This window comes from Calypte anna, chromosome 2 (genome assembly GCF_003957555.1).
Source record: "Calypte anna isolate BGI_N300 chromosome 2, bCalAnn1_v1.p, whole genome shotgun sequence".
Taxonomy (NCBI): domain Eukaryota; kingdom Metazoa; phylum Chordata; class Aves; order Apodiformes; family Trochilidae; genus Calypte; species Calypte anna.
In genome coordinates, this window is record NC_044245.1 from 20915125 (window position 1) to 20930097 (window position 14973).

Genomic DNA, 14973 nt, shown 5'->3' on the forward strand with positions numbered 1-14973 from the left:
AAAAAAAAATTAAAAAACAAAGTAACTGTAAAATTTACTGACTAAATTTGTATACACTCCATGCTTATACACTCATAAACTTACTATTCAGACTTAAGCACACAAGCCTGGAACTAGCTTTTCAAGGACACTCTAGCTGAGAAATGATACATTGACAAGATTTCAATGGGGAACAAAGCTTCTAGAAATGTGGTGAAATAAATGAATGAATAATCCATTGGCAGTATATCTCTTCTTTTTTCTAACTTTGCATAGTGTCAGTAATGTGTAATAGTTGTGTAATACAAATGCTAACCAGTTAAAAAAATCTGATTAGGTAGGTAGATAAAACACATCCATTCTGCAGAAGAGGAAGTTGATCTCAGAGGGGCTATGCAGCAGGAATTGAGTAATCCAGTTGGCCACCTTCCGGAGGAGAGCTTGAAGCTGCCTGTGTGGTATTGCTCACCTGCCAGTGCCACCAGAAGTCTGCCTGCTGATGAGACTGCAGAGAAGCTGCTTCACTTCTTTCCCTGTTTGCCCATCTGTTAGATTGAGTAGAACACTTGTGTGCTTCTCAGGTGTGGTGTCAACTGTTTGACATCTCTGTATTATCCTGCAGTTTTGAAGTACAGGCATGCATATTTATGAGGGATTTAATGTCTTACACTTCAGGGCATAAACTAGCCTCTAATTAATAAGGTTCAAAAGCAGTTTCCCGTGAGGTAGTGACTTTCTCAAAGAAGCTTTCTTGTGTTTTCCTTTGCAGCTCTTGCTGCTGGCTTCCATCATATTGGTAATGGAGTGAATGACTTTGTGATCTGAGTCAGTAACTCATGTTCCTAGAAGACAGCAGTGTGTGCCAGTGAGTACACATCAATTTTTCTTGTAAGCCTCACTCCCAGCAGATCCAGGCCAAATAAAAGAATATTAATTAGAAGCGAAATGCAGGAAAGAATTTGGCAAAAGGTTAAAGCCAACAGCCATGCATGGCACAAACCACCATATTTTTGCCAAAAAAAAGGCATGAGTGTATGAAAAGCAGAGTGCAGGATTACAGGTTGACCCTTGGCTACCCTGCTCATCTTAGCCATGCAGCTGTGCATACTGTGTCCATTCTTTGTCAGAGAACTGCCCTTTTCCAGATGGCTTTTGCTAAAGCTACTCTGCTTGGCACCCTCATGTGCACTTGGCTAGGTTGCTGGCAGTGCTCAGAGTTCCTTGACATCTATATGATGTTTACCCACACGTTCCTCAAAATCAAGAAGAGCCTCGAGCCAAATACAAGCCATCATGTTCTATTTAATACCTCCTATATCAACAGTCACTTTTCTCTGGTTGATTTTTGTCAAGCCTCTCTTAGGGAACCAGTCTTCTGGCCTTTCACTTATGTCAGTTTTGGTAATGCTGGCATCAGCACTGCCATATTTAGACTGTCCTCAGAGGAGCAAGTGCAAGCACTTGATTGATTGCTCTTGCAGTTTAGGTAGGAGTTATTGTGCCCTGCATTAATGTTTGTCACCCTTGCTAAAGAGGTTTTTTCTAAGTTCACAACAGATGCTAGCGAAGATGGTGTATGTACAACAGAAGTGGTGTAAATGGCAACATTCTAACAGTGGTCGAGGGAAATTCTTGTCCAGCAATCATGACTACTAACAAATAGAGAACTTTTAAGTATTTTTAGACCTTTCCTTTATGAAATTCCAGTGTACTTCTTTTTTTCCTTTTTTATTTCTTGTTCTGTATAGCACCGCAGTCATCTAGCATCTCCACATGATCCCTTTGCTTCTAAGCCCACCTTCACCCCCTTTTCAGATCTTCCCTGTTCTTCTTCCTTTTTCAAATTTACATCACCTCTAACTGGTTTTAGCAAAAGCAGGTTCTTGGATTTTGTGGTTATAAGAGAGTAATGACACAATCTTGGAAGGGGAGGGGAAATAATCTCGCAGCTGCCTGGAAGCATCATTCTCAAAGCTCCAGAAAAAAGCTGTGCTGGGTAGCTTCCTTGGCACAGGCTCTTATAGCTACAGTCAGTAGAGTCTCAGGTTCCCTAGGTAACCTGAATATTAATTATTATATTAGTATTCTTCAAAGGTTTTGCACTTAGAAGAAATGTTTCATTAGTGCAACAAATTACAGAGCCCAATTGGGTGCAAGCTGTAATTGTTTTTTACACCTCCACATCTCTTTGCTTTACAGACTTCTAAGCTTCATTTATTCTCATTTGGGCTGTACACCCATGGTGGCAAATAATATGCAGGCTTTACAAATAGTATCAACTGTTTTTGCTGGAAGCTAACAAATTGCTAAAACAGCCCTCAAAACTACTGAGGAGGTGGGGAAGGAGAACATGGAGAATATGGAGAAAAACTATGCAAATGCTGTGTTTTAGAGAAGCTTCCAGGCACTGCATTTTTAGGCTATCTCATTGACCTTGGAGCCTGGTGAAGTGGTGCAACAGTTCTTCAGCAGTGGTATCATGCTGTAATAGCCCTGTGTGAGCTGTAGGTACAGAAGCTACCCACAGAAGAACCATTTCTGACAAAACTTATTTGCATTTGATAGTGAAGGGAATTCCTAAGTATAAAATGCAGCTTTAAAACCCCTGATGTTACACAGCAGTTTAGGTGGCACATTGCTCCACCCCACGAAAATATTTTAATTTTTTTTAAAAAAGAAAATATTGCTACCTTAAAAAAAGAACTTTGGGTCTTGAAAAGAATAGTTAAGCAAAGAACCCACTTTCCCAGTCTTGTAATTTCCTCTTCTGATTTTTATTCCACTTGACCTCTATTACCTTTATCCCACTTTAATATATCTTCTGAAATTTGTGTGTTAAGACATTCCTGCAGATTATAAAATCCCACTCCTTCTTATGGAGATGTATTGTTCTACACTCTAACATATAATAGTATTGCTTAACACATCTTTGTACAGCCATGAACCACAGTTGAAATACAAATAAAATACCATGCAAGGTCAATTGATGCTTGCATAAGCTTGCACCAACACATAATCAATAGCTTTCCTGACATTAAACAGATCAATAATTCCACTGCACTCCTTAAAATCTCACATCCCAGTATACAAGGAAATGAGCAGGATTCCAAGATTACAGTATGACTTAAGAGTACATTTGCTGTTTGGGTTTAATTGATCATTATGTAGAATCTGGAGTATATATTCAGAGATATTTCTTTTTCAAAAGAGGAAAAGACAGGGTGGAGAGGTAGTATTTAGTGACAGTTTGGAGAAATGATTGGATCTTTTAATTGCTCTGTATACTTTCCTAAAGGCTGGAGGATTCCTGTAAGGGGGACCTAATTTTGGATCTGACTAAGCTAATTATGTCTTCATGGAAGATTCTTAAAATAGTCTGGCTTGATAATTTTATTGCACTTTTACATATTCAGCCTTGATTTCAGATTCAACCCTGTTGGCTTTCATTGTTTTAGTCATTTCTGATGTTACCTCATTTCTAGATAGTTCAAGGGCTGTCAGTGTAGCATTCCACTTCAACATGTTCTGTTTCAGATACCAGATTTAACCAGTCTTTTCTAAAAGATTGGAATATATCATAATGTGCCTCATTGTACTTTGGTGATACTGACGTGGATTGACAAAAGCATGGAGAAACTCAACATTGCCTAGAGCCCCCAGTGCAGTACAACGAGGTAAATTGCTTGCTCATTATAAAATATTATAGCAGTGAACTTAGATAAAAGGTAATCTCACTGTTTGTAGGGGTATCATTGAAATTTTGCTGGTATATAGTGGAAATTTTGTGGGTTCTCCTCTGTACTGTCATGACAATCTCTTCAATATGAAACCTCGAAGTTTTTGTTGTCTTTGCAGTACAATAGCATTTGCAGTACAATAGCTTGAAATAACTTCAAAGACCCAAGCTAGGTGAACTACTGAAAAAACTGTCAGACAAATATAGACTTCTGTTACTTTGTATACTTTGCCCCTTATTCAAGTAATATTGCAAACTGCTCTGAAATACACTTGGCATCAGGTTTACAGGACTTACAGCTTTAAGTATTTACTATTCTTACTTTGTGTTTGCTTTCTGTTTGTGTTATTTCTTTTATGTAGTGTTCATGTTATGTTGGGTAACTGAAGATTCACAATGAGATACACCTGTGTAAGCACTGCTGGCATGGATAATGTGCATGTGCTTCATAACAGGAGTGATTGTATTCTTTTTGTGAACAAGCATTCACTTGTACAGATGTTTGCAAAAGGAATCCGATGGACTTTTAACTATGTGAGGACTTTTACAAGGAGTTTCAGGGAGCAGCTTAGGTTATCTGTCTCTACCACAAAGATATCCATCTTCCTTATTTGCAAGTTGTGGTGTAATTCATTTAACATCTACAAGATCATGCACAGGAGAACTGCACTGAACAGGTGTAGAAATGTATTATTAATTAACTGGCTTGCAACCATCTAGCTTTCCACTAAATACTAAAGCCAGTACTTCCCATTTATCTTTCTGGTTCTTTCTTTTTTTCAGCCTTCCAAGTTTCTTACAGTCACTCATTCTATGTTGGTTAAAATCCTATATTTAATTCTTTGAGGACTGAAGTCTCTCAGTGTTTCTATAATAATCTGAGCAATCAATAATAAGGAGGAGACTTGTTCTGGATAGGAATGGAAGACCAAGAGAAAAAAAAACAGTTTAAGAAAATGAGTTCTTGGTCTGATAAGTTTCTGAGCATCTGCTGTGAAAATGGACCTTGCTCTGCTCTGCAAAGAAGGTCAAGGGAAGTGAAGTTATAGAGGGTTCATGCAGCCTTTTGTTGCTTAGTTAATTAGATCTGATGGTCATTTATTCATTCATTCATCTAGTTCTACTGCCACTCTCCTACTTAATTGCCTGTCTTTGAGCAGGTATTGTTTTGGTTTTTTGCAGGTCAGAATTAGCTTCCTGCTGTGATGCAGTTCACAATTTTATTGCTTCTCAAAACAACACCCCTCTTGGAAGTAACATGAGTTACGAAGTGGACAGTAAGAAGACCATCCTAATTACAGAGGACATTTTTAAGATGCTGCCTGTGGTAAGAACTTTTACTTGTTATTAAAATTGTGGTGCCATATATATTTTTGGTTAGTAGTAGAGCTGCCTTGTTTCCTTCCTCTAGAAGAGACCCTGTTTGCACTTAATTCACATTTTAACACCTTTTTTTTCACCTTCCTCTGCAGTGGTGGAGGCATGGACAGCGTATCATAGTTCAGATTGCAGGTCAAATTGCTACAGAACACAGGCTGCAACCTGGTTTGGCAGCAAGATGAATTCAGGAGTAAATCCTCTGAAAATATTTGACTTACTTTTCTCATACCCCTTTTCAAAGGCATTTCAGTCTGGAAAAACATTTCATATTCCTTGTGTTCCCATGCCATTTCCGTGGAGGCATGGGCATATAACTTCTGAAAGCTATTTTGGTGGTAAACCTGATAAGGAATAGCATAGTGTGGCACAGCATAATGTAGCATAGTGTGGCATAGCATTCAATACAATACAATACAATACAATACAATACAATACAATACAATACTTCAGTTGGAAGGAACCTGCAATTACTTAGTTCAACTGCCTGACCAGTTCAGGGCTGAACAAAAATTAAAGCATGTTATTAATAGCATTGTCCAAATGCTTCTTAAACATTGACAGGCTTGAACCATCATCCAGCTCTCTAGGAAGCCTGTTCCAATGTTTGACCACTCAGTAAATAAAAGCTTTCTACTGTCTAGTCAAAACCTCCTCTGGTGTAGCTTTGAACCATTCCCACACATCACCAAATCTTAGAGAAGAACTCAGCACCTCCCTTGCTGAGTTCTCCAGCAAGAACTCAGCACTTCCCCTCCTTAGGAAGCTGTAGAGAGCAACGAGTTTGCCTCTCAGCCTCCTTTTCTCCAAACTAGACAAGCCCAAAGCCCTTAGACACTTCTTAAAAGACTTTTTTCCCATCTCTCTCACCATCTTTTTTGCCTTCTAAGGAGAAGCCTTTGCAGCCATAAACATAGGCTGAGCAAAGGAACTCAGGGCCTAACAGATGTCAAATCTGGAAATCAGGCAAAGAGGGGTACAGAGATGTACTTAATTTCTGAAAGTAAGAGCATGTGGGAACCCTCTCACCCATCTTGATTTGTGATATCCCAGGCTCCATGCATCTAATCCTTTCTAAAGCTGCTGTGTATCACTAGAAACTTCATTACAATAGAGGTTACAGTGGTTCCAAATTTAAACTGAATGAAAGAGAAAAGTAGCATGGTTTATGTGCATAAATACTTGCTAAGCTAGCCAGAGTTGTCTGGCCTTTGTGTTCTCCCACTGTCTTTTCAGAATTGCACAAAATACTTGAACATGTTGTTTTGTAATATAGCACTAGGGAACATGGTGTCTGTAATTTTCCCTACACTTTTTGCCTTTTCCTTTCCTCCTTCTCTCTGGGCAGGCTGATAGGAGAAGGAGGAAGAAGAACACTTTGTGTAACCAATTTTTGATACAATTTTACAAGTGCACTCAGTTTCTGCAGTCAAAATAGCCCAGTTGTTGGCCTCTGTTCCATGGCAGTGCTCCCACAGCTGGAGAGGCTGGATGAGATGTGTCTGAGACCCTGGAATAACAGCCAACTATATTAATGTCAACTGAAATAGCCAACAATTTATATTAATTTGATAGGTTATGATCTGTGCTGGTCCACAAGTGGATGCATTTAGCTCCCATTCAGCCTTCCCACAGCAAAGGAGCAACATCTAACAAGAAGAGAAGTAGAGGTCAGCCAGAAACACTGTCCTCTTCAGTGAGTTGTCACATTCACCAGCAGTTAATCCAGGGCACATGATTATCCTTTAGAGCATCTTCAGGTTCCCCTACATTTGTTATTTTACATCAAACCAGACTGAGAGAGTCAGGGTTGTTCAGTCTGGAGAGGAGAAGGCTCTGCGGAGACCTTATTATATCCTTCCAGTATCTGAAGGGGGCCTATGAGAAAGCTGCTGAGGGACTTTTTAGGATGTCAGGTATGATGGGACTAGTGGGGATGGATTCAGTCTAGAGGAGGGTAGATTTAGATTGGAAGTTAGGAAGAGATTCTTCACCATGAGGGTGGTGAGACACTGGAACAGGATGCCCAGAGAGGTGGTGGAAGCCCCATCCGTGGAAGTTTCTAAGGCCAGGCTGGACAGGGCTCTGAGCAACCTGATCTAGTGGGAGGTGTCCCTGCCCATGGCAGGGGGGTTGGAAGTAGGTGATCTTAGAGGTCCCTTCTAACCCTGAAAATTCTATGATTCTAAATGTAGTTGTGTGATGACATAGTAATGAGCATTTTACTTCTATTAACTGACAAAGTCAGTGACTATGTGACAAGCCCTAGTCTGTTACAGTGTGAGGGAAAACAGGTTAATTTAAGCTTTCTTCAGTACAGATTAGTTCCTTAGCTTGTCAAGGATTCAGTCCACTATTAGGTAATTTTTTTTGTTAAGTGTATTTAAAAGATATTTGTCCAGTTTTAACAATCTAGTATTATTCCCTCAAAGTACTCATGACAGAAGTAGCAGTTCTCAGTTTGTTGGTGCCTATTTTTGGCTCTTGGCTGTCCAGCCCTGGCAACCCTGTCTGCTGCATGGTGAATAGGCTCACTTGCATTTACTTATTAAACTTACTGAAGATACAAAGAAACAGTCAAAAGATTTATAAGGCATTGTATGTGTCTTTTTACTTGTTTGCAGTCCTCTCCTCTTTCAGTCCATCCCTTCAAGACCTGTGCTGTGGTTGGAAATGGAGGCATTCTGAAAAATTCCAGCTGCGGAGCTGAAATCGATCGTTCTGACTTTGTGTTTAGGTATGAGGTGCTTCATCTTACCAAAGTCAAATGTTTCTAAAGTGTAGTGAAATGAGGCAACCAGATGCCACTGATTCCCAGAGAGTGGCATAAGCTTGTGTTAAGCCCACCTGTGCCTGATTAGGGTGGGCCCCCACTGCGCATGAGCAGGATTAGGGGGCCAATACCTAATTAGGCACAGGTGGGCTTAACACAAACTCATGCCACTCCCTGGGAATTAGTGGCACCTGGTTGCCTCATTTCACTACACTAAAGACTTGGCTGGCCTGGAAGCATGCGAGTGCCAGTTTGGAGCACTGGAGAAGGATTTTGACAATTCTTTATTTCTCTTCATTTAACATCCTTTAGGGGGGGGAACTTCTTCTCATTAATGCAGTTATTTGACTGCCCTGGTATTTGTTTCATCTTCTGTTGGCCATCTAAAAAATTAGGCATCTAATTTAAGGATGTTTTTTCAGGCCACTCTATAGGTTGTCTAGAAAACCAGGCATACTTGGACCATAATTTGGCCCACTCTTTTAGTACATGACTCACACTTTATTGTTCCTGCAAGGGAACAGAGTAAGCAAGTGAGAGTTCTTCTCTCAGTGATGTCCAATCATTCAGTCTGTTGGGCTTGGTTTTCTTTCCTGCTTTTGGCTAAGACTTCTGCTTTTCAAAGTTACAGATAAAACCAAACAAAACAACACCAAAGCCTAAACAACAAAAATCTAGTCTTTTCAGTTAGATAACTGTCTTAACAATGAAAAAAGTGCATACTAAGATGCTAAACTTAACAAGTGACTGACTGAAACAAAAAATGCTTTCTTTGCCTTTTACGGAAGCCACAGTTTCTGCAGTTGGACAAGTGATACTGTTGTTGTCTCCTGAAACAGCTGTTAACATTACTGTGCAAGATGAGGACCTGGTGTCAATTAGATTGTTTTATAGCAGAAAATAATAGAAGACTTTCAGAACAAATGCAGTGTTTAGGAGAGAGGGGCAGGTTTTCCTAGCAGCTAGGGTAGGGCATTCATAGACTGGCTCCTTACAGAATTTTAACTTTGCTTCTGATTTGTGAGATGATTTATGAAAATGAGCTCCCTGTGCCCTATTTTAACCATCTGTACAGCAGATTAAATATTTTCACTAGGAGTGCTGTAAGCCTTATTTAATATTTGTAAAGTGCTTAGAGGTCCCTGGGAACTGACATGAAAGTGTCATAGCACAGCAGAGGAATTTGCAAATAATAACTGTAAAGCTTTTCTGGTGCACATCTGTTAATGTTTCTCAATTTCAGGTGTAACCTCCCTCCAACCACAGGAAGCATTAGCAAAGATGTTGGCAATAAAACAAACCTTGTGACTGTTAATCCGAGTATCATAGCACAGAAGTAAGTACTGCTGCAAATCTCTGTCTGTGCAATTGTGTATAATTGTTTGACATGATTTACATTTTGTTGGAAATCCACTGGGATACCAGCATAGAAACCAGTGCATACAGATTACTTCATTGAGCTTAGTTCCCATCTAAAATATGTACCAGTCCAACTGTTAAACCTGGTCTTTTCTGTAGCAGAAAGGAGTCAGCAATGCTCAGATTAGTGAGTGCCTCAGATGGCACCAATCCACAATTTATGACGGAATAAAACTGATGATTACAAGCCCAGGCCTTTTCTTTCGTCCCCCATGACCCTCATGACCCCCAGCATGAGAAAGGAATTGTAGCTATTATTCAGGAAACCTTGTAGATGTATTTCTGACTGTATCAGTATGACTGTAAGCACACATGCTCTTAGGTAATGTGCTTAGAAGCTGTTCTCATTAAGCCTGATCCTAATGGAGGCCTTATTTCTGCAGTCCATTTTCTCAATCCATACAAAAGCTGCTCATACACTTTTTTTTCTCAGCCAAGGTTGTGTTTTTTTCACCTTCTTAATGAAAAGAAAGTCTAATAAGGCCAGGCTGACTAATCTGACATCTTCATCAGGCTAGAACTGCAACTTATCTATGAAAAGGACTGCTGTGACATGTTATTTACTGCTTACTGATCTTACTGTATCTTACTGTCTGTCATATCTGTATTTGTCAAATAGACAGCATGAGGCAATTTTATTTTTCCTTTAAAGGAAGAAGGAAATAGTACAGTGAACACAGAAATTCCTAATAGGCATTTGCCGTTGGTTCAAGGACAGACCTTTATTTTACACAATGAGTACTATTTTGATGCTTACCCAGCCCATTTTAACTTAAATGAGGATGAATTATTGCTTCCCAAAAAATAGATTTAGCTTATTTATGTTAGTGGGGCTGCAGAAGAATGTGGGGAAGAAAAAGCTTCTTGGTGGCTCAGCATCATTGGTGACTACTGACCCCGTGCATGATTTGTCTGGGCTTGATCAAAGTGTTCTGTGGCAGGTGCACTCTTTTTTCTTTTTTTTCTTTTTTTTTGGGCCAAATTAAGCTGCATCAGGGCCAATAGGAGTTAGACTGGAGGAAATAGGAGCTAGGAGTTGGTAGTGTTATGTTATGTTATGTTATGTTATGTTATGTTATGTTATGTTATGTTATATGTTATGTTATGTGTGAACTTAATGATCTTAAAGGTCTTTTCCAACTAGAACGATTCTTTGCAATTCTGTAAACCTGAGTGAGGATGAAATGACATTATGATAAGACTTTAGGATTTTTTACAAATTAATTAAATCTTATTAAGTCTTCAGCAAAAACTGTAAATGCTTTTGATGGAGGTGCAGGAAGCAACTTAGTATAATTTAGCCAGCAGTACATTTATTTTTTATCTCAGAAAGCCTATTCTGACTTTATTCACTTTAATTTCTTTGTTTGAGTACTGGGTTAGTCTGATGTTATTCTTAAGGTTAATCAGCTTTTGAGCAGTGACTGTCATGGTGTACAGCGTAGGTGACCTCTTGCAGGAAAGCTCAGCTCCTGTGTGTCCTAAGGGTGCTGGGCTACACTGCACCTTCTAGTGGCAGAGCTGGAAAGGACAAGACGAGGTTGAGTTGAGCCAAGGGAGGACAGAGATCTGAACTCTGTCCTGATGGCTCTTTGTGTACTTTACACGGACTAGAAACAGAGAAAATTCCTGGAGGCCAGAATTTCACACTTCAGTGTATCTCAATGTTTAGGCTCTAGCATTGCTTGCTTGTTTTGGCTGTGTGACTCTGGGATGCACAGAGGCTCAGTCAATAGGAGAGGCTCATTCATTTTGTTTCAGATTCTGGTGCTAATAGCACTTTTCTGGGAAGCAGAAGCTCTATGTTTAAACTCCTTCAAGCTATGAAGGAGTGTATCACTCCTTGCGTGAGTCCACTTGTGCAAGAGGTAAATGATAAGTCCTCTGGTAGGGTTTTGAGTGGAAATGGCAGTAGCTGCTGTCCTCTGTCTCAAAATGCTGCATGAGAAGAAAGTTTGAATGTACTTGAGTTGTGGAGAGAAGTAAAACCAAGTTTTCCAGTTTCTGCTGGAGACATTTAGAATCACAGAATCATCAAGGTTGGAAAAGACCTCTAAGATGATCAACCATCTGCCCTACAACCCCTAACCATTGAACTGTAGCATCTCATCTACCCATCTTCTGAACACCTCCAGGGATGGTGCCTCCACCACCTCCCTGAGCAGCTTATTCCAATGTCTAACCACTCTTTTTCATTTGTGAAAAGTGGCTCTTAAAAGGTGAAAATACTCTATTCAGATAGACAGCTACTTACAGAAGAGGACTCAGTGCTTTGAATCCCAAAGGGTGTGTGAGTGCCATATGTTCAGGTGATTCAGGTGACAACTCAGATCTACAGAGGATAAATCATCTTCATTTGTGAAGTTAGATCTTGCAAGTCTTTACAGATCTTCATACGTTCTCTTTGTAGTCAAAGGAGATAGACGTGCCTATATTTCCAGCTATTTTAAAACGTGTGTATGTTTAACACTCCTAGACTTCTCACATGCATACTTGTATTTTCACACAGAGCAGACACCCATACTTTGAAGAGAATGCCTACTGATGTAACAAACACCTTTCATAGGCCTATGCAGTACATATCATAGAGCATGTCTTTTTAAGCAATGTATAAATAACAGGTTATAAATAACAGGTTTTGTACTCTGAAATTTCTTGACTTGATCAATTCTGTAAACAGGACCTGGACCTATTAGCAGTGAATCTGATCTGCTTCAGTAGCTCCCATGTTGCCAGTTGAGTCCTCTGAGAGGTATTAAACAGTTAAGGCAGATTTTCATAACAGCACATATGACAACAGGTAACAGGTTGGTATAAATTTGCATAGACATGCTGATCTGGTGCAGAAGAGTTCATAACTCATAAATGCAAGTGAGGTTGTGCTGTTCTGGTCTGTAATATTTCTATCCATAGTACCTTCCATTCACTCTCTTCCTAAAATGTTGTACTTTGCAGATACAACAAACTAAATGAAAAAAAGACAGAATTTCTGGAGAACATTGCAGTCTATGGAGATGCTTTCCTTTTATTGCCAGCATTTTCCTTCAGAAGCAACACAGCCACTTCTTTCAAAGTCTATCACACTCTGCAAGAGTTCAAAGCAACCCAGAGGGCAATATTTTTTCACCCCACTTATCTGAAAAGTCTTGCCCAGTTCTGGAGAACTAAGGGTGTGAAAGCCTACCGGTTGTCATCTGGTTTTATGATCACTAGTGCTGCTCTGGAGCTGTGTGAGGAAGTGAAGCTCTATGGCTTCTGGCCTTTCTCAAAATCTACAGAGAAGATGCCAATCAGCCATCACTATTACGACAACCAGTTGCCCAAACCAGGTTTCCATGCAATGCCCAAAGAATACAACCAGATCCTTCAGCTTCATGGCAAAGGCATTTTAAAGTTGCAGTTTGGTAAATGTGAATCTAACTAAAAAGGTAGGTCACATTTTACCACGTAAAATATCTTTCTTTAAGTAATGTATTAAGGTAAATTTTGTTTTGCGAACATTGTGGATCTGTTCTTCCTTAGAGAGATGTTTCTACCTTACATGTAATGAAAACTGTGTTCATAAATAAGTGGGAGGTTGAAGTTTTCTGAATAAATATAATGTACCACAGAGCTGAAAGATGGTTTCCAGCTACAAACTCTAGATGGGGAGCATAGCTCCATACACATTATCACCATAATTCACAGTCAGTCAGTAGTGTCTCCTTATCTCAGCTATATGTAAGATTTTTTGAACTACTTTATTAAAGGCAGTCCCATACTATGAGCTACAAAAGGAGACACTTAATCCTGGCACAACCTTTTTAGATGTATACAGAGGCCAACGTGAAGATCAGGATTGTTCCATGAAGGAGTAGCATGCATATGTGCCCTTGTTCCCTCTTGTTAGGTAAAGAGCAGTGGAGAGCAGTATGGTCATACAGGCCAGGGCTGCCAACAGCTTGTGGACAACAGTGAGGAAGCTGCCATACACTACAGCAGATCTCACTGAGGATTTTACCTCGAGGCAGCTCAGGATCTGGGAGTTAGAAATACAGGATGAAGTGTCATTCCCTTTCCTCTGTCCTTTCTAGCTGTCCCATCCCCCTCAGACCTCCACCTTCTGTGTATTGCCTCAGAGAAATGCAGTACAGAGTCTGGCCGCTGACCTTGAGGCAATTTACTGTGTACAGGTGACAGATGACTTTGAAAAGATTTGTTTTCAATCTTGATTTGCCATGTTGACAAAATAAGATTTATTTGTATAAATACTTTTAGGTTCAGAAACTCCCCAGCTCACAATACTATCACAATACAGATCTGCCTTTCAGAGAATTCTGTTTTGACCAGGGGTTCAGTTCAAGTTAGTATAACAGTAAGTGAAATGTAGGGTAGAATTGCTGTTGTGTACAGGATGCTTTGATTGGACTGATGTAATCTCATAACTGTATTACTCAACTTAATAAATTAAAATAGTATCATCTTGTTCAAGCCAGAAATTTTAAGTTCAGAATCTCAAGGCTTTTCTTCTGGCTAAGTTCAGAAATGTATTTGAAAGTATCCTTTGATGGTATTTAGAAAACATGCTATCAAAGATATGTTCTCACTTGGCTCATTGTGAGAGACTGCTGTTTCAAACTTCCCGTTTGCTAGTACCAAGAAGACACTATTTTGTTAAATTTCAGTTTATTTGAGGAAATGGAAAAATAAGCTTCTTTCATATATTACTAGAAAAAGGTAAAACACGTGAGAAGGGACACAGAAGCCAGTTAGTGAATCCATTTTCCTAGTACATAGCAGATTACCAAGGAGGAGATGTCTGTGTATGCAATTTCCTGTGGTATGCTTTTTTTTTTTCTTTTAAAAAGATGTAGCATATTGAACAGGTTAAGAATTACACAATGTATTTTTCTTAGTGGCTAAGCTATTTACACCCTGTGGTTTGCATTGTATTTATTCTTCCTATAATATAAATTGCCGGCAACATACCATGTAATTTTAATTGTACCAACTACACCAGCTAAGAAAATAAAAGACAACTCCTTATGAATATTTAATCTAGAGAGGTGCAGGTAGAAGCCATAAAAATGTTTAAGCATCTGTATGGGTTAATTAAATGCTGTCTGTGCTTGACAGACTGAAAATCACTTATGTGGCCAAATTTGCAAAATAATCTGTAAAGAAAAAAACAGCCAGAAGTTGTGCTGCCCCGAGATTTTTCTCCACTATATTTAGAGTAATAAAATTTAGCTTTTTAAAACCAAAGAAAATTAAATGCTTTGAGTATGAGCTACTAGTTTGCCAGTATTACAAACTATTAGAGATAATTGAAATTCTATAATAAGAGACTCATAGAATCATTTGGGTGGAAAGGGATCTTTAAAGGTCAACTAGTCCAGCCCCCCTGAAGTGAGCAGTGACATCTTCAACCAGATCAGGTTGCTCAGAGCCCTGACCTTGAATATTTCCAGGGATGGGGCACCTACGACCTCTCTGGGAAACCTGTTCCAGTGTTTCATAATCCTCACTGTAAAATTTTTCTTCCTATTATCTAATCTAAATCTACCCTTTTTTAGTTTAGAACCCCTTGTCCTATTGCAACAAGTCCTGCTAGAAAGTTTGTCTCCATCTTTGTTATAGCCCCTCTTAAGTACTGAGAGGCTTAAGTAGGATCTCCCTAGAGCCTCCTGTTCTTCAGGCTGAACAATCG

At 39.4% G+C, this 14973-nt stretch overlaps 1 protein-coding gene across 2 annotated transcripts in view; it reads left to right on the forward strand.

Annotated features, from left to right (window-relative positions):
• ST8SIA6 (ST8 alpha-N-acetyl-neuraminide alpha-2,8-sialyltransferase 6) overlaps positions 1–14754 on the forward strand; it is a 34128-nt gene extending 19374 nt beyond the window's left edge. Inside the window, exons 5-9 of one of the 2 annotated variants that reach the window (XM_030444554.1) lie at positions 4898–5042; positions 7717–7829; positions 9109–9201; positions 12240–12712; positions 13542–14754. In XM_030444554.1, the coding sequence (XP_030300414.1) occupies positions 4898–5042; positions 7717–7829; positions 9109–9201; positions 12240–12708 (820 nt within the window). In that variant the 3' untranslated portion in view covers positions 12709–12712; positions 13542–14754. Of the gene's footprint in view, positions 1–4897; positions 5043–7716; positions 7830–9108; positions 9202–12239 lie in introns of both variants that reach the window. The other variant, XM_030444555.1, reaches the window with a different exon arrangement.
• The last annotated feature ends 219 nt before the right edge of the window (positions 14755–14973 follow it).